At 33.1% G+C, this 22911-nt stretch overlaps 1 protein-coding gene across 12 annotated transcripts in view; it reads left to right on the top strand.

Moving 5' to 3' along the window:
- LOC120415418 (whirlin) overlaps window positions 1-22911 on the top strand; it is a 242413-nt gene that overhangs the window by 76330 nt on the left and 143172 nt on the right. For 7 of the 12 annotated variants that reach the window (XM_052709132.1, XM_052709139.1, XM_052709131.1 and 4 more), the window contains exons 3-5: window positions 7620-8194; window positions 13033-13214; window positions 16873-17011. In XM_052709132.1, coding sequence (XP_052565092.1) covers window positions 7630-8194; window positions 13033-13214; window positions 16873-17011 — 886 coding nt within the window. In that variant the 5' untranslated portion in view covers window positions 7620-7629. The remainder of the gene's footprint in view (window positions 1-7619; window positions 8195-13032; window positions 13215-16872; window positions 17012-22911) is intronic. The other 5 variants (XM_052709136.1, XM_052709135.1, XM_052709134.1 and 2 more) reach the window with 5 other exon arrangements.

Below are 22911 nucleotides of genomic sequence, written 5' to 3'. Positions count from 1 at the left end.
AATTTTGACAATTTTGACAATTTTGACAATTTTGACAATTTTGACAATTTTGACAATTTTGACAATTTTGACAATTTTGACAATTTTGACAATTTTGACAATTTTGACAATTTTGACAATTTTGACAATTTTGACAATTTTGACAATTTTGACAATTTTGACAATTTTGACAATTTTGACAATTTTGAAAATTTTGAAAATTTTGACAATTTTGACAATTTTGACAATTTTGTCAATTTTGACAATTTTGACAATTTTGACAATATTGACAATTTTGACAATTTTGACAATTTTGACAATATTGACAATTTTGACAATTTTGACAATTTTGACAATTTTGACAATTTTTAAAATTTTTAAAATTTTGACAATTTTGACAATTTTGACAATTTTGACAATTTTGACAATTTTGACAATTTTGACAATTTTGACAATTTTGACAATTTTGACAATTTTGACAATTTTGACAATTTTGACAATTTTGACAATTTTGACAATTTTGACACTTTTGACAATTTTGACAATTTTGACAATTTTGACAATTTTGACAATTTTGACAATTTTGACAATTTTGACAATTTTGACAATTTTGACAATTTTGACAATTTTGACAATTTTGTCAATTTTGACAATTTTGACAATTTTGACAATTTTGACAATTTTGACAATTTTGACAATTTTGACAATTTTGACAATTTTGACAATTTTGACAATTTTGACAATTTTGACAATTTTGACAATTTTGACAATTTTGACAATTTTGACAATTTTGACAATTTTGACAATTTTGACAATTTTGACAATTTTGACAATTTTGACAATTTTTAAAAATTTTAAAATTTTGACAATTTTGACAATTTTGACAATTTTGACAATTTTGACAATTTTGACAATTTTGACAATTTTGACAATTTTGACAATATTGACAATTTTGACAATTTGGACAATTTTGACAATTTTGACAATTTTGACAATTTTGTCACTTTTGACAATTTTGACAATTTTGACAATTTTGACAATTTTGACAATTTTGACAATTTTGACAATTTTGACAATTTTGACAATTTTGACAATTTTGACAATTTTGTCAATTTTGACAATTTTGACAATTTTGACAATTTTGACAATTTTGACAATTTTGACAATTTTGACAATTTTGACAATTTTGACAATTTTGACAATTTTGACAATTTTGACAATTTTGACAATTTTGACAATTTTGACAATTTTGACAATTTTGACAATTTTGACAATTTTGACAATTTTGACAATTTTGACAATTTTGACAATTTTGACAATTTTGACAATTTTGACAATTTTGACAATTTTGACAATTTTGACAATTTTGACAATTTTGACAATTTTGACAATTTTGACAATTTTGACAATTTTGACAATTTTGACAATTTTGACAATTTTGACAATTTTGACAATTTTGACAATTTTGACAATTTTGACAATTTTGACAATTTTGACAATTTTGACAATTTTGACAATTTTGACAATTTTGACAATTTTGACAATTTTGACAATGCCCGTCTTTCGTTTGCTCCTCTCATGTTAGAGTAATTCAATTTACGTGGTCGATTGTTCATGCAAAGAACCCTTTAACGTTGCATCATCCCTTTCGTTATTGATTACGATCCAAATGCCCTTTAGCTCTCCATTCAACCGTGGCCCCTCCAATGCAAACCATGCTAAATAGTGAAAAGCCCTTCCCCGGAGTGTGGTTCGCGCAATCCTCGGGCGGAAGGGGGCACTTTTCTTTCATATCCGGGACTCCATTTACGAGCACAAGAGTACCGAAACTTGCAATTGAAACTGACAAAAGAGCTTCCAGCGGGGAGGGAAATTGATTTTATCGCGCGAACCCCGCAGAGCGGCGTAGTAAATTTACAATTCATTCAAAAGTTTGCCGGCTTTTCTTTTTGCACTTCAAGTGGGTGGGAATTTTCTATCATTTGAAATGGAAGTCAGTTTGAGTCAAGTTCTGCGGTGCCGCGACTAATGAAGTGAACTTCCGAGTGATGGTGGGATATCGCCCACTTGCAACAGGAGGATTCCACGTGAAAAACATAAATCGTATTTTGAAGTTTTTTTTTTGTGTCTGTTACGCAATAAGTTCTTAAACTAATTTCCCTTTTTTTGATTTTTGAAAGAAAAAAATATTTATATGGCTTTTTTTAAATAGCTTTGAATCTAATTGTAAGTTGAAATGGATCTTACTTTTCGTGATTGAGAGAGCTCCTACGAAAGATATTGATACGTTTCCTTTCCATCTACAGAACGATTTTCGTTTGAATGCGTCATAAGAAAGTGTTTGCTCAACGAGTCTAATGAACCAGGAAAAAGGTAAAAGTGAGCAACAGCTATCGCTGTGATTATGATTACAGTTCAAATTTAATGATTTTTCTTTTTCATCAGCCAAACTTTTCAATGTTATTTCTGCTGGCAATCATTAAATGGGTGCGAATTTGCTGGAACAAATTTAAATTTAACCTAAACTCAGTTCGAGGAAGACTTCCTCAAAAGTCATAAAAGAAATTTCTTTTATATCTCATGGTCGCCCTGTGGCAGCTTTTTATTAGCTCGTAAAACTAACCAAAATCATCTTTGTTTTGCATTTTCTGGTTTGCTTCAAAGAGATTTAAAATAAACACAATTTCAACTCAGATTTAAAGCCAAATTCCCTACCAGTCATCCCAACAAAACAGTCCGCAAGCTAATTCAGCACAAAGACCATCCACCTCCCTTCCAAAAAATCCTCCATTAAGGATTTAAAGCCTGCGAGGCATTTCGGCCGTGGCCGCAACGAGAATTCATTTTTCATCCCCCTATTTCCCCCGCTCCAACCTCCTTTGTACCTGCTGACAGGTGCTGCTGGATATGACGGGCCTGTCACGACCACGTGTACGCCACCACCGAAATTCCAGTGACGTCGTTGACGTTGAGTCTGCACCGCAGCAGTTGGAGGGAAAGGTGTCCAAATCCCGGATATAAGGTGTTGAGGTCTGTACTCGATCTGGTTCGGAGAGACACGAACAGACCGAGTGGGTTTTGTGGTTTCAGTGGGCGAGCATTAATTATTTCCTTCGAAACATAGTGGGACAGCGACGGGGAGTAAGTTTGATGATTTCAAGGAAAGCAGAAGTATCAAGTGACATTTAGTAGATCTTCAAGATGTAAGAAATGTGTGCTGATTTTTTTTAAAAGCATATAATAAATTTCTTAAATTATTTCAGCAAAAATCCTTCTAGTATTAAATTTCTTTTAAAAATTTACAAAATTGTCAAAATTGTCAAAATTGTTAAAATTGTCAAAATTGTCAAAATTGTCAAAATTGTCAAAATTGTCAAAATTGTCAAAATTGTCAAAATTGTCAAAATTGTCAAAATTGTCAAAATTGTCAAAATTGTCAAAATTGTCAAAATTGTCAAAATTGTCAAAATTGTCAAAATTGTCAAAATTGTCAAAATTGTCAAAATTGTCAAAATTGTCAAAATTGTCAAAATTGTCAAAATTGTCAAAATTGTCAAAATTGTCAAAATTGTCAAAATTGTCAAAATTGTCAAAATTGTCAAAATTGTCAAAATTGTCAAAATTGTCAAAATTGTCAAAATTGTCAAAATTGTCAAAATTGTCAAAATTGTCAAAATTGTCAAAATTGTCAAAATTGTCAAAATTGTCAAAATTGACAAAATTGTCAAAATTGTCAAAATTGTCAAAATTGTCAAAATTGTCAAAATTGTCAAAATTGTCAAAATTGTCAAAATTGTCAAAATTGTCAAAATTGTCAAAATTGTCAAAATTGTCAAAATTGTCAAAATTGTCAAAATTGTCAAAATTGTCAAAATTGTCAAAATTGTCAAAATTGTCAAAATTGTCAAAATTGTCAAAATTGACTAAATTGACAAAATTGTCAAAATTGTCAAAATTGTAAAAAATGTCAAAATTGTCAAAATTGTCAAAATTGTCAAAATTGTCATAATTGTCAAAATTGTCAAAATTGTCAAAATTGTCAAAATTGTCAAAATTGTCAAAATTGTCAAAATTGTCAAAATTGTCAAAATTGTCAAAATTTTCAAAATTGTCAAAATTGTCAAAATTGTCAAAATTGTCAAAATTGTCAAAATTGTCAAAATTGTCAAAATTGTCAAAATTGTCAAAATTGTCAAAATTGTCAAAATTGTCAAAATTGTCAAAATTGTCAAAATTGTCAAAATTGTCAAAATTGTCAAAATTGTCAAAATTGTCAAAATTGTCAAAATTGTCAAAATTTTCAAAATTGTCAAAATTGTCAAAATTGTCAAATTGTCAAAATTGTCAAAATTGTCAAAATTGTCAAAATTGTCAAAATTGTCAAAATTTTAAAAATTGTCAAAATTGTCAAAATTGTCAAAATTGTCAAAATTGTCAAAATTGTCCAAATATTCAAAATTGTCAAAATTGTCAACATTGTCAACATTGTCAACATTGTCAGCATTGTCAACATTGCCAACATGGTCAAAAATGTCAAAATTGTCAAAATTGTCAAAATTGTCAAAATTGTCAAAATTGTCAAAATTGTCAAAATTGTCAAAATTGTCAAAATTGTCAAAATTGTCAAAATTGTCAAAATTGTCAAAATTGACAAAATTGTCAAAATTGTCAAAATTGTCAAAATTGTCAAAATTGTCAAAATTGTCAAAATTGTCAAAATTGTCAAAATTGTCAAAATTGTCAAAATTGTCAAAATTGTCAAAATTGTCAAAATTGTCAAAATTGTCAAAATTGTCAAAATTGTCAAAATTGTCAAAATTGTCAAAATTGTCAAAATTGTCAAAATTGTCAAAATTGTCAAAATTGTCAAAATTGTCAAAATTGTCAAAATTGTCAAAATTGTCAAAATTGTCCAAATTGTCAAAATTGTCAAAATTGTCCAAATTGTCCAAATTGTCAAAATTGTCAAAATTGTCAAAATTGTCAAAATTGTCAAAATTGTCAAAATTGTCAAAATTGTCAAAATTGTCAAAATTGTCAAAATTGCCAAAATTGTCAAAATTGTCAAAATTATCAAAATTGTCAGCATTGTCAAAATTGTCAAAATTGTCAAAATTGACAAAATTGTCAAAATTGTCAAAATTGTCAAAATTGTCAAAATTGTCAAAATTGTCAAAATTGTCAAAATTGTCAAAATTGTCAAAATTGTCAAAATTGTCAAAATTGTCAAAATTGTCAAAATTGTCAAAATTGTCAAAATTGTCAAAATTGTCAAAATTGTCAAAATTGTCAAAATTGTCAAAATTGTCAAAATTGTCAAAATTGTCAAAATTGTCAAAATTGTCAAAATTGTCAAAATTGTCAAAATTGTCAAAATTGTCAAAATTGTCAAAATTGTCAAAATTGTCAAAATTGTCAAAATTGTCAAAATTGTCAAAATTGTCAAAATTGTCAAAATTGTCAAAATTGTCAAAATTGTCAAAATTGTCAAAATTGTCAAAATTGTCAAAATTGTCAATTTCAACATTGTCAAAAATGTCTAAAATGTCAAAATTGTCAAAATTGTCAAAATTGTCAAAGTTGTCAAAATTGTCATAATTGTCAAAATTGTCAAAATTGTCAAAATTGTCAAAATTGTTAAAATTGTCAAAATTGTCAAAATTGTCAAAATTTTCAAAATTGTCAAAATTGACAAAATTGACAAAATTGACAAAATTGTCAAAATTGTCAAAATTGTCAAAATTGTCAAAATTGACAAAATTGACAAAATTGACAAAATTGTCAAAATTGTCAAAATTGTTTCAATCTACCAGTTTAACAAATTTAACAAATTTAACAAATTTAACAAATTTAACAAATTTAACAAATTTAACAAATTTAACAAATTTAACAAATTTAACAAATTTAACAAATTTAACAAATTTAACAAATTTAACAAATTTAACAAATTTAACAAATTTAACAAATTTAACAAATTTAACATATTTAACAAATTTAACAAATTTAACAAATTTAACAAATTTAACAAATTTAACAAATTTAACAAATTTAACAAATTTAACAAATTTAACAAATTTAACAAATTTAACAAATTTAACAAATTTAACAAATTTAACAAATTTAACAAATTTAACAAATTTAACAAATTTAAAAAATTAACAAATTTAACAAATTTAAGAAATTTAACAAATTTAACAAATTTAACAAGTTTAACAAATTTAACAAATTTAACAAATTTAACAAATTTAACAAATTTAACAAATTAACCAATTGAGCCAAATTTACCAAATTGTTGATAAGTCTTTTGTTTATTTCTTAGACAGTTTTTGAGCAAATGCTGCCAAGTTCAAAAAGATCCTTGTTTTGACACACCGTCTGAGCCATTCAATTGGCTTGCAGCCAAAAACGGGGTTTTACACAGACACACACATGTTCAAAGACGAGCAAGGAGTATGTCACACGATGAGGCTCGTTTTCGCCAATGTTTGGGGCCATTGTCAAAATGCCTCGAGCCTGCCAGCAGAGGACGGAATCATCAGTTGAGTGATGATGTTCCGGAAACAATATCCCTGGCCAAACCGTTCAACGTTTGGAATCGTCTGCACCGCCGTCGCGTTATGTGTCTTTTGCGGGAAGGACTTTTTTTTGGGGGATTGAAGATTCGGCGAGTTGAATGTGTAAAACTAATTTATTACTTTTCTGTTCTGTTGAGTCATATCATAATTCGCAAAATTACCGTCATCCAACGCCAGTCATAACGGTCACCTGTGGAACCCAATCTCGTAATTGGATGACGCAAGGAACGCAAACTCCCAGCGGTTCCGCATGACCAGATCGCACAGCTGTTCGGGAAATGACGGAGAAGTTAAGTCAGCCAGCTGTGCAATATTCTCCACATTTCCTCCCCCAAGGAGATGACATTTATGTCGTGGCCACGTAACCACACACCGTGTGTCCATCCACCGTGCGTGGGGATAAATTATGGCTTGTTGTCATTAAAAAATTACATAATGCTCAATGACGAAGGTGCCGGTCGGGTGGTGCATTATCATCGTGTGTCTGAGTCGGTGGATGAAGGTCCCTTGCGTGCTTTGCGTGAGCAATGTTCTGTATGTCACTTTTTAAATAGATTTAATAGATCTAGGATAGAAGAATACTATTTGATTAAGGCTAATAAACAACACATTTTACGTTAAAAGTCTAACACTTTTCAGACTTTTCATGTCGAGTATGGTATGTTCCAATTTTTAGTCAATCGAGGTCAAATTTGAAAGCGATTTAAAATAATTGTAGTCAAAAGTTTTATTTGAAACCACGTCTTGGTGGACTTTCCACATACCAGATGCTGTGGTTGAAATTGTATTGGAACTTGCAACACATGCCACGGTTATTTGAGACAATTGCCATTCTGCCCCATTTCATGGACCATTTCGCCGATTACATTTCACCCACTCCGGAAATTGCTGATAAATGCATTTCCGCGCGCGAAATCCAATCTGCATACTCTCTCTCTTTCCCTCTCTGTCCAACGGCACTTATCGAAATTGCTTTTCGCCGTATTTATAGCTGTCACCGTGGTTCGAAATGGTGCTAATTGCGTTACGTTTTTTTGTCTCTCTCTCTCTCTGTCTTTTTTGCAGGTGTGCGGAAATGCGCTTAGGGGGCGCCCCCGGTGGCGGAGACCCCCTAGCGATGGGTGCCGGGAACGACTATGCCGAGCTGTGCGACCTGGGCCCGTCCCGGTGGAGCTCCCGGAGCGGCTACCAGCAGGTCTCGTCCCCGCCGGTCAACTCGATCTACCACCACACTGGCGGTGGCGGTGGCGTCGGCGCTGGAGTCGGCGTCGGCGTTGGTGGGCCCGGAGTCGGGAGCGGCGGCGGTTCGTCCTCAATGCTCGGCGGTGGCGGCGGTGGTGGTGGTGTCCCCGGCGGAACGTCCTCGTCGGCGGCCACGATCCGGTCCAACAGCTTCGAGGCCGAGGACGTCATTGGGCCCTACGGAAGTACCCGGATCGGCAACAGCACAAGTTCCCTGCGAGGACGTTCAGGTTTATATTATTCACCACCCGGTACTTCATATACAATAGTAGAAAGAGAAAGACCACACTCTCCTCACTATTATTATAACACAGCCGGTGTCCCTTCCAAAGGAGGTTCATTGCCAAGTAGAAGTAGTTATTTAGACTCAGCTAGTTTAGGTGTTTCAACTGGTGCAGGTAAAGCCTAGTCTTCTTCTGACAACAAACAATTTTTTAAAACTTTTGTCTTCCCCCCACCATCCCCCGTTTCAACCCCATTTGTTTACTCTATCTATTTCTCTCTCTCTCTGTTCTCTAACCCTGTTTAATTTCACTAGTTCCGATTTAGAAATGCCACCCCTCTTAGACCATCTAGTGACGATCTAGTAAAATCAACCGCATCGTTGAATGTTGTTGCGTTAAATTCTTATTAAACCTCTCTTACAGTATTCTTACTAATTCCCCCCTTTTTGCTCGAATGATTACCCCTCTCTCCTCATCACTCAAATGCATCTTTCAACCGTCTCGTAGAAATAGTCCGTACAGCGGTTACTTGCTCGTTTTAGGTCCTCGTGTTCTGTACCTACTACTGCTCGGCATGAAACTAGTTTCCTCTACTTCTTCTTCTTCTTTCCTCTGGGACTGCTACTTTTGTACTAGACTAGTGTAGAGCTAGTGGGTTGTACTGTTCGTTTGGTCTTCGGAGTAGGACGCGTTAGTGACCTTTGAGTAGAAGTATGCAGTAGCGTTAGCCTCTGTAAAACAAGATGATGCATTTAAAAGATTTGTGTAGACACAATATTAGTAAAAAGGTTTTCTGGATTTTTTTTTGAAATTCTATCAAATACTTAAAACAAATCAAGGAAGGAACAGTTAATAAGAATAAAAGGTTTTTTTCAAACAATACCATTTTTTTTACAGATTAGAAAGTTGGAAACCTCAAACAAATTTCAATAAATTGAAAATCAAGTTACAATTTCTTTGACTTTAAATCCTTTTAAACATTTGAAAAATTTATTGAATGAAAATTACTAATAAATCGTCTGTTATTTATTTTTCTTTACAAAGAAATTCTGTAAAAATAAAACAAAACCAAAAGAATTTGTGAAATCTAATTTCAGTGCGTTTTTGCATAAGCTTCAATATCTGTTTTTTTTTTATAAACGACTTGGTACCAATTTCAAACACGGAATCCATACTATTTTGACATACTAAAAATACAGCCAATCCACGTCACGTGTGGCAGTGCGTGGCCGAATGGTTACGCTGTCCGCTTTGTTAGCGGATGATTCTGGGTTCGATTCCCATCTGCTGCAACCTTCCATCGGATGAGGAAGTAAAATGTCGGTCCCGGCCTTGGTTGTTAGGCCGTTAAGTCATTCCAGGTGTAGGAGTCGTCTCCATGCCATAAGTACAAACAACACACCAAACCAAGCCTACTCCGGTAGAATCGCTGGCGGCGGTTGGACTCGCAATCCAAAGGTCGTCAGTTCAAACACTGGGGTGAAAGGTTCCTTGGAGTAAAAAGAGGTTTGGGTGCTCTCCCCATTCAAGCCTTCGAACTCCTAGGTTCGAGCAGAAACTTGCAATAGAGACCACAAAAGACCCGGGGGTCGTTAATGTGGATGGTTTGATTTGACGTCAAATTAAAAGAGATAGTTTTGCGAAAATCGACGAAAATTGCCAATTTTTGAACCACCCTATTTTGGATAGGAGCACCCAACAAAAAAATACGGGTCTAATTAATTAAGTCAAAGATCCCCCCCACTCGAGGGAGGGGGGGGGGATAATAAAAAAACATAACGATTGAAATTACAACCCATTGTTTCAACATTTGAATGAAAAAAGTGTTCAATCATTTGTTTTCAAAATATCCAAGTATTAAAGAGATTTTTTTTGCAGTGCTGTACATAGGAAGTCCTCAAAAATTAAAAATATTTTTGATCGATCCCAGGCATGCTAAATATGGTTTTAATCGCCGGAAAATGCATTTCTAATTGTTTTCAGTTGGTTTGACTTTTATTTCCTTAAAAATTTGAATTTTTTTTGCCCCCTGATTTTTCGAACCGATTTTGAAGAGGGGAGGCGACATAAACTTTGAAAATTTTCACCAAATATGTATTCTTCTTGTATTTTGAAAACACAATTTTTCTCGAAAAAAAAAACTCAAAATTATTGTTTTTGTTACAAAGGTTACAAATGATCGGGATTCTTCCATACATTCCATACATACAAATTTTTTTAAACACTCAAAATTTTAACAAAACTAAGTTTTTTCTAAAAAATACTAAAAATTTCAGTTTTTTACTAACAAAAGTCCAATTAAATGATACCCATATAATAAATGAATTTTTGAGTATTTTTTTCAAAAGTACGAAGTTCTATGAAAATTCAGAGTATTTAAAATAAAAAATTATCAAAATGCATGAAAAAATCTCAATCATTTTTGAAGCATTTAAAAAACAAAAACAATGTTAAAAAAATCGTTATTTTGTGTAAATTTAGAGTATTTTACAGAAAAATTTATTATCATCAAATTAAATGAAAAAAGCTTGATCATTTGATATTCATATTGTACAAGACTAAAATTTTGAATATTTTTCAAATAATACATAGCTCTGTGACAATTTTCAGTTTTTCGCAAAAAGATATTATACTATCAAAAAGTATGAAAAATCCCAATCATTTGATACACATATTAAAAAAAATTAGTTTTTTAAAAGAATACATAGTTTTGTGAAAATTCGAAGTATTTAAAAAAAATTATGTTACAGCTTTCGAATTTATGAAAAAATTCCGATCATTTGATAACCATATTATAAATAACTGATATTTTTAGTATTTTCCAAAAATACGTAGTTTTATGAAAATTTTAAGTATTTTCTAAAATGTGTAATATAAGTTATAACTTTTAAGTTATAACTCATAACCATCGAAATGTATGAAAAAATCCCGATCATTTGATACCCACATAGCAAAAACAAGAATTTTGAGGTTTTTTTTCGAGAAAAATTGCATTTTCAAAATACAAGAAAAATACATATTGTTGTGAAAATTTTAAATAAATTATAATTGCAATGGATAGTTGCCTTCATCCCGATTCCAAATCAGTATATTTTTTGAAGTTTTAATGATTGTTCATAGAATTATAGCCAATGCCTCCCATATAGCCAAAAAAAACCCATAAGCTTTGTGCCTCAGTTATGCACGCCTCGGTTCTGCATCCCCCATATGCGGTGCTGAACCGAGACATGACTGTAAAAATAAAACAAAAAATCAATTCAATTTCATCAGTCTTGACATAACTCTTTGAAAATATAATTCTGAAAATTAAAGGATTGTTCAAAAATATCAATTTTTTTGAAATTGATTGAAAATTCATGATATTTTTTCAAATAAAAAATACAAAACATTAATTTAGACTTTTGAATTTTTCAAATCTCTGACAAACTGTGAATTTTAAAATTCATTCAATTATTATTTTTTTCAAATAGATCTATCTTTCTCTTGTTAATAAAGTTAACCTTACAAATTTTTAACATGAATTTGTAAGTTTATTTTCCACCATTGAAAACGGAACGGAACGGAGTATGGAACGATATGAATATTTGTATCTAAATTTTTAAACATATCATTTATTATAAATATAATTTTTACTCTATGAATTTAGATTTAGGTTTTAAGTCAATGAGCTCATCATACAAAAACCGTAGTTCTGCGTCTAAATACTAGTTCTCAGCATGTCCTGTCTTCTCTTATCTTCTCTTTGGTCAAATTGGCATTTTAATAACATAGATCAATCGCCTGGATGCTATGTTGCTGGCCTCCTGTCACAACCACTACATTCTCTATCCTCTCACACAAAAAACACATAAACACATTCTCTTACAGATTTATAGAATACTTGATTCTCATACTCACAATCTATGCTCTGCGCCTAGCATCGTGAAGCATAACTAATCCTCCTCCCTCAGTCTCATCAGTAAAACCTTAATTTAAAACTATGCATATCTCTCTCTAGATCTCCTCTTCGTTCTCCACTAAAACCACTCACTATCGTTTTAGTTTACTGCTAGTTGTGCTCACTAGTAGCATTACTGAAAAATTTAGTCTAGTCACCAAGTTTGAACCCCCGTAGACCCCTCCTTTCAACACAAATGTGTCTTTCTTTAACCAATCTATTACTTTTATAGATAAAATAGTTATCTGAAAATCTGGTCCAACCACTCTGCTTGCCATTATGTCTTGAAACAATTTCCGGGAGATCGAAAGGAGAATCAAAATTCGATTTTTGATATGATGAGATTAAAACGATTTTTCCTTTTACAGTACAAAACACCTTACAAAACAAACACGCCACAAAAATCCCAACTCCCGACAATTCCCAAACAACTATCCCTATGAGTCCTCGAAATCTTTGTTGTATTTGCTCGAACTGTGTTCTTTCGTAGTGTGCGCGTGGAAACCCGTTTTCGCCGAATGGTCCCTTTCCAGAAAAGAGAAAAGCTCGTTGCCGTTTAGTCCAAATAACTTAAGCAGAAAGTTTGTGAGTGTTGTTAGTCGTGCTGCCTGAACCGTTTGATGGTACTCTTCTTCAGATTCCCTGAACGTGCGTATTGTTGTGTGTTTCAAATTCCGAATAGTGAGTTCAACTACTACTTCTACAAACCACTTCCCTCCAGTTATGAGATGAACCCTGTGTGAAACCCCCCGCCCAGTTATTTTTCGGAACGTTAGAAACTAAAGTTTCTCAAAAACCACCAAAAACCTCTTTCTCTCTCTGTCTAACCCGCCTGTGAACCCAGTTAGTAGGACTTTTTCTTTTGAACCAAATAAAACAACTTCAAAGTACAATTCGTAACGGGAATCTCTTCCACTTTTCCGCTTTTCTATTTCTTCTTTCTCTACAAACCCCAAAACAAAAAAAAATACAAAATGATTCCAACTTTCCCCAAACAAACCCAATCCCAATCCCTGAAAAAATAAACCCAAATCCCCGATCCCAAAATAAAACTATTAAAAAAACATTGATTCAGGTACAGTTCCAAATTCAACCAGACATAATGGTAAAAAGCGGCCTATCTCGCCAGAGCAGGTCATAAGATTGTTTAACACAACCAGTTCATCTTCTTCAGTTCCTACTAGTTATCATAGTAACGGCACGCGCGATCGGGGCCGCCGAAGTCCTGCCAGCAGTCCGCCTTCTACCACCCACCAGGTAAGTGCCCCACCGAAATGTCACTCTTGCTCACACATGTTGTTTATATTCAAAAGTGAACTAATTCCAATTTTTGAACCAAGATTTTTTAATTTTTAAATGCGTAGATGTACCGTCAGTGGGGGTGACATTGGGTCTGCGGGTGAGATTGGGTCAAAGTGATTTTTTACGGATTTTACCATTTCTCAGGTTCTTTTCAATGAAACTAAATTCTGTTGAAAGGGTTGTGTAGGGGACACCTTAAGATGACTTCACTGAAAGAATCTCGTTACTAGAACAAATCTTTTTATTTTGGCAGCTGTCTAAAGTTCAGGTACGTTTTTGGCCAAAAATGACCTCTCGAATAATCATTTTTCTAATATTTTTGTTGGATTTGCTCAAAAACTACCGAAATGTTTGAAAATCTCCACTTCAAACATTGTAGCAGGTTAAAACGATTCCCTCGGACAAAAAACACTGTTGGATGACTTGTTTTTACCATATCGTTGTATTTGAGCATCATTTTAGTTTCATTTGACTCAATGTCATCCCCTCTAAGAGATGAGATTGGGTCAATTTTCAAACTATTGGCATTTAATGTACACAGAAAAAAAAATCATGGTAATATTTCATCTGGAAAGGAGTACATCTTTTATGTCAGAAAAAATGTGTAATTTTACCTTTGAAAATGTGTAATTTTATCGCTATTCTGGTGTAATGTCACATTTTCGGTCTAAATTAATAAAGGTAATAATCAACCTTCTAAAATTACACCTTCCAAAATTACACTTTTTTTTGTTGTTCATCAAAATCCACCATATTTTGGGAAAATGTTAGTAAACTATCCAAAAACAAATTTACGTTGAAAGATCTTCGATGTTATTAAAATTGTTTTTGTTATAAAGAAATTACGAGAGTTGTATTGTTTTTTGCCTTCCTCACGTTATTGAGGAAAGGCTATAAAATCACTCGAAAAATGAACTCCTCAATTAGACCTCCTAGACCCACCTTCATGTATACCTATCGACTCAGAATCAAATTCTGAGCAAATGTCTGTGTGTGTGGTGGGATGTTGATCAAAAAATTGTCACTCGATTATCTCGACATTGGGTGAACCGATTTTGTCCGTTTTGGCATCATTCGATCCGGGTCCATAAGTCGCTATTAAAAATTATGCAGTTTAGTTAAGTACTTCAAAAGTTATGCTAAAAAAACGAAATTAGCAAAAGTCCGGAAGATTGTAAAAAGGGTGGTTTTTGTAAGAAAACCCGTCATGCTATACATTTTCAGAGAGAGGTATTTAAAAGACCTTTCCAACGCGTCCAAGACACTGAAGATCTGACATCCCTATCAAAAGTTATAATCACTTAAGTGTTATTTACGTACTTTGTGGAGGCCGGATCTCAGATATTTTGATGAAAACGTGTCCAAAACTTTGAAGATCTGTCAAACCTATCAAAAGTTATAAGCACTTAAATGATATTAACGCACTTTTTGCATTTTGGATAGCACCCTTAAAATGTGAGGAAGGTGCCAACCACCTAAGGGTGGATTAAGTAATGTTTTCTATTATGTTTGGATTTCTAAATATTTTGTTAAAAATCCAGAACTGTCAAAACTTTTTAAAAATCTGATTCATAAATCAAAAATTAGATAAAAACTCGCAAGTTGAACCTTTTATCAATTATTTTTCATTGAAATTTATGTCTGCCAACGAACTTCTAAACAAGTTATATTGCAAATTTGTGAATTTTTTATTCAAATCTGCTCAACTGACGTGGATTTTCCGGTTCAATATTATGTTTCTCAATAGGCGATCTATGACAAATTTTCGAATTTTGAAAAATATTAAAAAATCTGGTAATAAATTTAGTACATTTCATCTGACTTGGTGTCTGAGACTAAGCAAATTTTTGTTTCGAGTAGATCATAAAGTTTTTCAAAATCCAACATTGAAAATTGGTCAATTAGTTGCATTAGAAAATGTGGAAATGTTGGGTAAAACTTAAAAAAAATCTATTTTCTGAACATTTTGGAAAAAAGTATTAATCATGAACTTTATTTTAAAAATCGAAAAAAGGGATTTTTTGTTATAATTAAATTTAATGAGGCTTAGTCCCTCGTTTCTGGGTGGAGTGTAGGAGGGGGGGGGGGGAGATTTTAAAAATTCCATTTTTTTTTAAATCAACCCAAACATGCTAAAAATGATTCTAAACGCAGGGGAATGCTTTTTTAATTTGATTTCAACCGATAACACCTAAATTTTCATTGAACTATTGAATTTTTTGAAAAAATTTTTTTTGCTCTCTGATTTTTCGGGCAAATTTTAAAGAGGGACAAAAAAAAAGAGACAAAAACTAAAAAAAAAATTTACTAGCCTTTCTATTTTTTTCCAAAATACCGATTCAAAAAAATATTTATCGGCTTCCAAATTTTTATCCATAATTATCTATGGCTCAAAATATGTTGTTTTTGTCCCCTTAAACATAAAAAAATTCAAACATAAAAAAAGGATTTTGTGAAAATGAATATTTGTGATAAAAAAAAACAATTAAAAAATCGCACATCCAACTTTTTTTTCGTGTACCTAATTTTTTCTGAATAGTCTTCATCAATTCCTACAACTTTGCTAAAAACACCAAATCGATCAGGAAATTACATCAAAAGTAACAGATTTTCGAATATTTTGTACCATTTTTGTATGAACAGCTGTCAAAATTGTATATAGACAATGTTTTTGCCAAATAAAAAAATGCAACAAAATAAAAATTGTCGAAATCAGCTGATTTTTTAAAGAATTGCTCATAAGGAATGAATTACATCTGATGTTTTGCAAATTTATGACATTAGCAATAATGTAGAATGCGTTTTGTGATGCCTTCTGCAGTTTTTTTTATTTCGGCATGAAATTTGGATTTTTATTCACCCACTCGACCTTGACCGTATCTGAAGGACAGAAATTTCTTATCAAATTTGTACTAGATAAAAAGAAAAATAAATATAATTGTGCATTAGGTTGACAACAAAAAATGAAAATTTTCTAAAATATCAAGAGATACCTCCTGGATCGATTCTTTAGGCAATAATAAGTAACTGTCACGATTTCGAGCCGAACAGATTAAGGGTAGCTTTTTATCGTTGAAGTATATATGGGGAAAATCGCAAAAAATATATGGGGAAAAACATCGCTCCACGATTTTGGCAGCTGGTTACGTTTGTTCAAGTGTGAGATTTTTGTAGGAAATTCAATTTCTTACAATTTTGTCCAAGGGTGCAAGAAGATCCGAGTTGTTCCTGATGAGTTATAAGCAATGCGGGTAAAATAAATTGGCTTATATACTGAAAAAGTCACCAAATATCTGGATCAACTCGGATCGTTTTGCACGCTTCGGAAAAGTTGTAGGGAATTGAATTTCCTTCAAAAATGTCACACATGGACAATTTTGGATGAAACCCACGCCAATTGACAGAAAAATTGATGACACTTTTGCAATTTTCCCCATATAAACTTCAACGATACAAAGCGACCCTTAAACCTTAACCGATTTGGCACAGGAATCGGCCTAAGGAATCGAGTCAGTCACCCTATTATCCAACAGATGTTGTGAGCAAGAGTGATCACAAAACTAATACTGAGGGGATTCATTATCAATTAAATCCTACTCTTTTCCCCCCACAGATCTATCGAGATCGGGAACGAGATCGAAGCATACCGAACATTCAAAACCTGATGACGCGAACGGTGAACATGTCCCGTGACCAGCAGACGGATGCCAGCCACGGGTTCGGCATCTGCGTCAAGGGCGGCAAGGATTCAGGTGAGTTCAGTGGGGCAATGATGTGGGTCCTCTGGAACACACACAACACGTATCGACGTATGGAAGGAGTTCATTATTTGCATAGAAAGTTTATTTGCCTGGGAAGTGTCACAGACAAAGCGATGGGAATGTTTTGCTGAACTACAAAGTTCAAGAGAATACAAAATAAGTGCGTCTACTAATCTGTGGAAAAGCGTTATCCCACATGGGAAAACAGTTGGAAAATGTTCCCCTAAACAAATAAAGCACTCCGCCTGGCAGCGCTCTGGATGTGAGCTTTTTCGTTTTGGATTGTTGGTTTTGCTCGACAGCAGGTAGATATTCTCATTTCGATTATCCCTGTGCAAATTTGTGCCCTCGGGGGACAATCGGAAGGCTGCTCCGGAAAGGGAATCGAATCCGAACGGGGTCAGATGACAAACTCCGCTGTTCATCTTGCTACGTGATGAATGGGTGGTGAAAAAGAAGAAGAAAATTAATTGCAATTTAAATGCTATGCCAGAAGCAGTTTTTGGATCAATTTCAATTCTATTGATGCATTTTTTGTAGAATTTTTAAAAACCAAGAAATTATGTTAAAACTCGAAATTAAGAACAGACATGTAAAATCTAGCAATTAATTTTCATAAATTTATTTTGAAAATGCTACTCAAGGGTTAAAACCGTTCAAAGAACACACCGATGTTAATTTATCTTTCCGTTTCGCTCTGGTGCAATGTTTGATTTCGAATTTTCATCAATCAGAGTTCGACACAAAAACTTCCCTGGTTGGATGGAAGATGAGATGGAAATCGTGGATGAAATGGGGAAGGAAGTGGTGGTGAGGAAAGCTCCGTGATGAAAGAGTACAATTTTCATTTCGGAAATTCGATTTCTCGCCAAGTTTCTGTCAGAGGTTGAAATTGGAGATGGAGACACAAAAAAGTGGGGGAGGAATCGAACCATTTTTTTTTTGCTGCTGGTGCGAGAGCAGATCAAGACCAGGTGTGACTGATGATGGGTAATTTAGTGCCGGTGGTGATTTTTGTTCTGAGTTTTACTCTGCTGAGAAAGATAGTTTTGGAGTGATATGGAAATAGTTTGGAAAATTTGTTCTAAAAACTGAAAACAAAAAACTGAAAACTGAAGACTAAAAACTAAAAACTAAAAACTAAAAACTAAAAACTAAAAACTAAAAACTAAAAACTAAAAACTAAAAACTAAAAACTAAAAACTAAAAACTAAAAACTAAAAACTAAAAACTAAAAACTAAAAACTAAAAACTAAAAACTAAAAACTAAAAACTAAAAACTAAAAACTAAAAACTAAAAACTAAAAACTAAAAACTAAAAACTAAAACTAAAAACTAAAAACTAAAAACTAAAAACTAAAAACTAAAAACTAAAAACTAAAAACTAAAAACTAAAAACTAAAAACTAAAAACTAAAAACTAAAAACTAAAAACTAAAAACTAAAAACTAAAAACTAAAAACTAAAAACTAAAAACTAAAAACTAAAAACTAAAAACTAAAAACTAAAAACTAAAAACTAAAAACTAAAAACTAAAAACTAAAAACTAAAAACTAAAAACTAAAAACTAAAAACTAAAAACTAAAAACTAAAAACTAAAAACTAAAAACTAAAAACTAAAAACTAAAAACTAAAAACTAAAAACTAAAAACTAAAAACTAAAAACTAAAAACTAAAAACTAAAAACTAAAAACTAAAAACTAAAAACTAAAAACTAAAAACTAAAAACTAAAAACTAAAAACTAAAAACTAAAAACTAAAAACTAAAAACTAAAAACTAAAAACTAAAAACTAAAAACTAAAAACTAAAACTAAAAACTAAAAACTAAAAACTAAAAACTAAAAACTAAAAACTAAAAACTAAAAACTAAAAACTAAAAACTAAAAACTAAAAACTAAAAACTAAAAACTAAAAACTAAAAACTAAAAACTAAAAACTAAAAACTAAAAACTAAAAACTAAAAACTAAAAACTAAAAACTAAAAACAAAAAACAAAAAACTAAAAACTAAAAACTAAAAACTAAAAACTAAAAACTAAAAACTAAAAACTAAAAACTAAAAACTAAAAACTAAAAACTAAAAACTAAAAACTAAAAACTAAAAACTAAAAACTAAAAACTAAAAAACTAAAAACTAAAAACTAAAAACTAAAAACTAAAAACTAAAAACTAAAAACTAAAAACTAAAAACTAAAAACTAAAAACTAAAAACTAAAAACTAAAAACTAAAAACTAAAAACTAAAACTAAAAACTAAAAACTAAAAACTAAAAACTAAAAACTAAAAACTAAAAACTAAAAACTAAAAACTAAAAACTAAAAACTAAAAACTAAAAACTAAAAACTAAAAACTAAAAACTAAAAACTAAAAACTAAAAACTAAAAACTAAAAACTAAAAACTAAAGACGAAAGACGAAAGACGAAAGACGAAAGACGAAAGACGAAAGACGAAAGACGAAAGACGAAAGACGAAAGACGAAAGACGAAAGACGAAAGACGAAAGACGAAAGACGAAAGACGAAAGACGAAAGACGAAAGACGAAAGACGAAAGACGAAAGACGAAAGACGAAAGACGAAAGACGAAAGACGAAAGACGAAAGACGAAAGACGAAAGACGAAAGACGAAAGACGAAAGACGAAAGATGAAAGACGAAAGACGAAAGACGAAAGACGAAAGACGAAAGACGAAAGACGAAAGACGAAAGACGAAAGACGAAAGACGAAAGACGAAAGACGAAAGACGAAAGACGAAAGACTTAAGACGAAAGACGAAAGACGAAAGACGAAAGACGAAAGACGAAAGACGAAAGACGAAAGACGAAAGACGAAAGACGAAAGATGAAAGACGAAAGACGAAAGACGAAAGACGAAAGACGAAAGACGAAAGACGAAAGACGAAAGGGGTAATTCTCTACCAACTCACACGAAATCGGGAAAAGTTGCCCCGACCCCTCTTCGATTTGCGTGAAACTTTGTCCTAAGGGATAACTTTTGTCCCTGATCACGAATCCGAGGTCCGTTTTTTGATATCTCGTGACGGAGGGGCGGTACAACCCTTCTTTTTTTATAACATGCGAAAAAAGAGGTGTTTTTCAACAATTTGCAGCCTGAAACGGTGATGAGATAGAAATTTGGTGTCAAAGGGACTTTTGTGTAAAATTAGACGCCCGATTTGATGGCGTACTCAGAATTCCGAATAAACGTATTTTTCATCGAAAAAAACACTAAAAAAGTTTTAAAAATTCTCCCATTTTCCGTTACTTGACTGTAAAAAATTTTGAAACATGTCATTTTATGGGAAATTTAATGTACTTTTCGAATCAACATTGTCCCAGAAGGGTCATTTTTTCATTTAGAACAAAATTTTTCATTTTAAAATTTCGTGTTTTTTCTAACTTTGCAGGGTTATTTTTTAGAGTGTAACAATGTTCTACAAAGTTGTAGAGCAGACAATTACAAAAATTTTGATATATAGACATAAGGGGTTTGCTTATAAACATCACGGGTTATCGCGATTTTACGAAAAAAAGTTTTGAAAAAGTTACTTTTTGCGTTTCTCTTTGTTTCGTCGTCCGTGTCTGTCGCGGGTGGCCATGAATGGCCATGATCGATGACGACCAACTTTTTCAAAACTTTTTTTTCGTAAAATCGCGATAACCCGTGATGTTTATAAGCAAACCCCTTATGTCTATATATCAAAATTTTTGTAATTGTCTGCTCTACAACTTTGTAGAACATTGTTACACTCTAAAAAATAACCCTGCAAAGTTAGAAAAAACACGAAATTTTAAAATGAAAAATTTTGTTCTAAATGAAAAAATGACCCTTCTGGGACAATGTTGATTCGAAAAGAACATTAAATTTCCCATAAAATGACATGTTCCAAAATTTTTTACAGTCGAGTAACGGAAAATGGGAGAATTTTTAAAACTTTTTTAGTGTTTTTTTCGATGAAAAATACGTTTATTCGGAATTCTGAGTACGCCATCAAATCGGGCGTCTAATTTTACACAAAAGTCCCTTTGACACCAAATTTCTATCTCATCACCGTTTCAGGCTGCAAATTGTTGAAAAACACCTCTTTTTTCACATGTTCAAAAATGGAAGGGGTCGTACCGCCCCTCCGTCACGAGATATCAAAAAACGGACCTCGGATTCGTGATCAGGGACAAAAGTTACCACTTAGGACAAAGTTTCACGCAAATCGAAGAGGGGTCGGGGCAACTGCTGTGTGAGTTGGCGGAGAATTACCCAAAGACGAAAGACGAAAGACGAAAGACGAAAGACGAAAGACGAAAGACGAAAGACGAAAGACGAAAGACGAAAGACGAAAGACGAAAGACGAAAGACGAAAGACGAAAGACGAAAGACGAAAGACGAAAGACGAAAGACGAAAGACGAAAGACGAAAGACGAAAGACGAAAGACGAAAGCCGAAAGACGAAAGACGAAAGACGAATATGATTTGAAGTTGAATTTTTGCTAACATTATACTTCTATTTTGAATAAAATAATTGAATCAAAAAAATATATATTTTGCTTTAGATCAAACCTACCAAATTATCTCGTGACAAATTTCCATTTCCATAAACTTTTCCACACCCCTCGTCAGTCTCCACGTCCTCACGCGGTCCTCACAGCGTGGGGACGTGCCTTGGCCGATGAGTCGTCCTAATCCGCTTTGTCGTGGCCGCTGTCACCAGCCGACGACGAATTAGGCAGCAAGAAACAACAGTCCCCAATCCACCTACGTTGTTCGTAGCCCCAAACCCAAAAAAGCAAGCAAATATCAACAGACTATGGCCTAGTCCTAGTCTGTCTTCATTGCCACAACCCAAAGGCGCCACCCACGTGTCCTACTTCTCCCCCTCCCAACTGACAGGTCGGTCACAGCATGGTCTAGAAGACAAACTTTGGCGTGTCCTAGGCTCGACAAATGACAAAGTGACATTCAAACGAAATCGAAAATAGTCGTCACTGGTGGGGTATGAGGTTTGGAGCATGGTGGCTGCTCATTATTAAATTGAAGAAATTTGTTGAAAATTTGCCAATTTGTTTCTGAATCGATCATAAAATTCCTCACAGTATACAAAATGTCCAATATTCTAGTGAATTTCTAATAAATTAAAAAAAAATAGTTTTACATCTGAGCAGTCACCCTCAACAAGAACAAAGACCTCGCCCTCATCGTCACTGAACGACAAACCCACCAACAACAGTTTAGTAAGTTTAAGATAAGAACAACAACGAAAAAATCTCGTTTGTTTCTAACGGCACCAAGCACCGTCGAGATGAGATGAAGAAAAAGCGGTCTTTAGCCGCCCACATCCTTTGTCCCTAAACCTTCACTCCCCCCTCTAATGCCACCGGAAGTCCTCTCCCAATGACGACGACTTTATCCGACATGACCGACCAAACGACCACGACAGTCAGAACACCAGCATCAGAGCCGGTTGTGATCGTACAAAAGACTCGAAAGAATCTGGGACAATCCAACGGAGGGCACGCGGCAGCCGGGTCGTTGTCACCCACATACAAAGGACTTACACACACCGACAGACTCGTATGAGTTTCCTCTTTGCCATTCAATAATGAGATGAGATTGAGGTCTGCTGGATGCTGGGTGCTGGGGGTTCGTTTTTTGCGAAGGCATAGGCAGTCGTTCAGCGGATCTTTTTTTTCGGGGTTTGGAGGATGCTGCGAGATGCGACGTTCTTTCATTCCACGTGTGAGACAAAAAAAGAAACGAATGAAACACGGTTAGTAAAGGGAAAAGAACCTCTTTTGGCCACAAAGCACAAGTTGGTGACGATTCGCCTTTTTACTTTTTTTCAATGAACTTTGACCTAATAATAATGTTATGATGATAAAGTATAATAAATTCATGCCACA

The sequence above is a fragment of the Culex pipiens genome, chromosome 2, assembly GCF_016801865.2.
Source record: "Culex pipiens pallens isolate TS chromosome 2, TS_CPP_V2, whole genome shotgun sequence".
In the NCBI taxonomy this organism is placed as follows: Eukaryota; Metazoa; Arthropoda; class Insecta; order Diptera; family Culicidae; genus Culex; species Culex pipiens.
The sequence above is the reverse complement of the archived record's forward strand: the minus strand, read 5'-3'. Positions and strand labels throughout refer to the sequence as shown.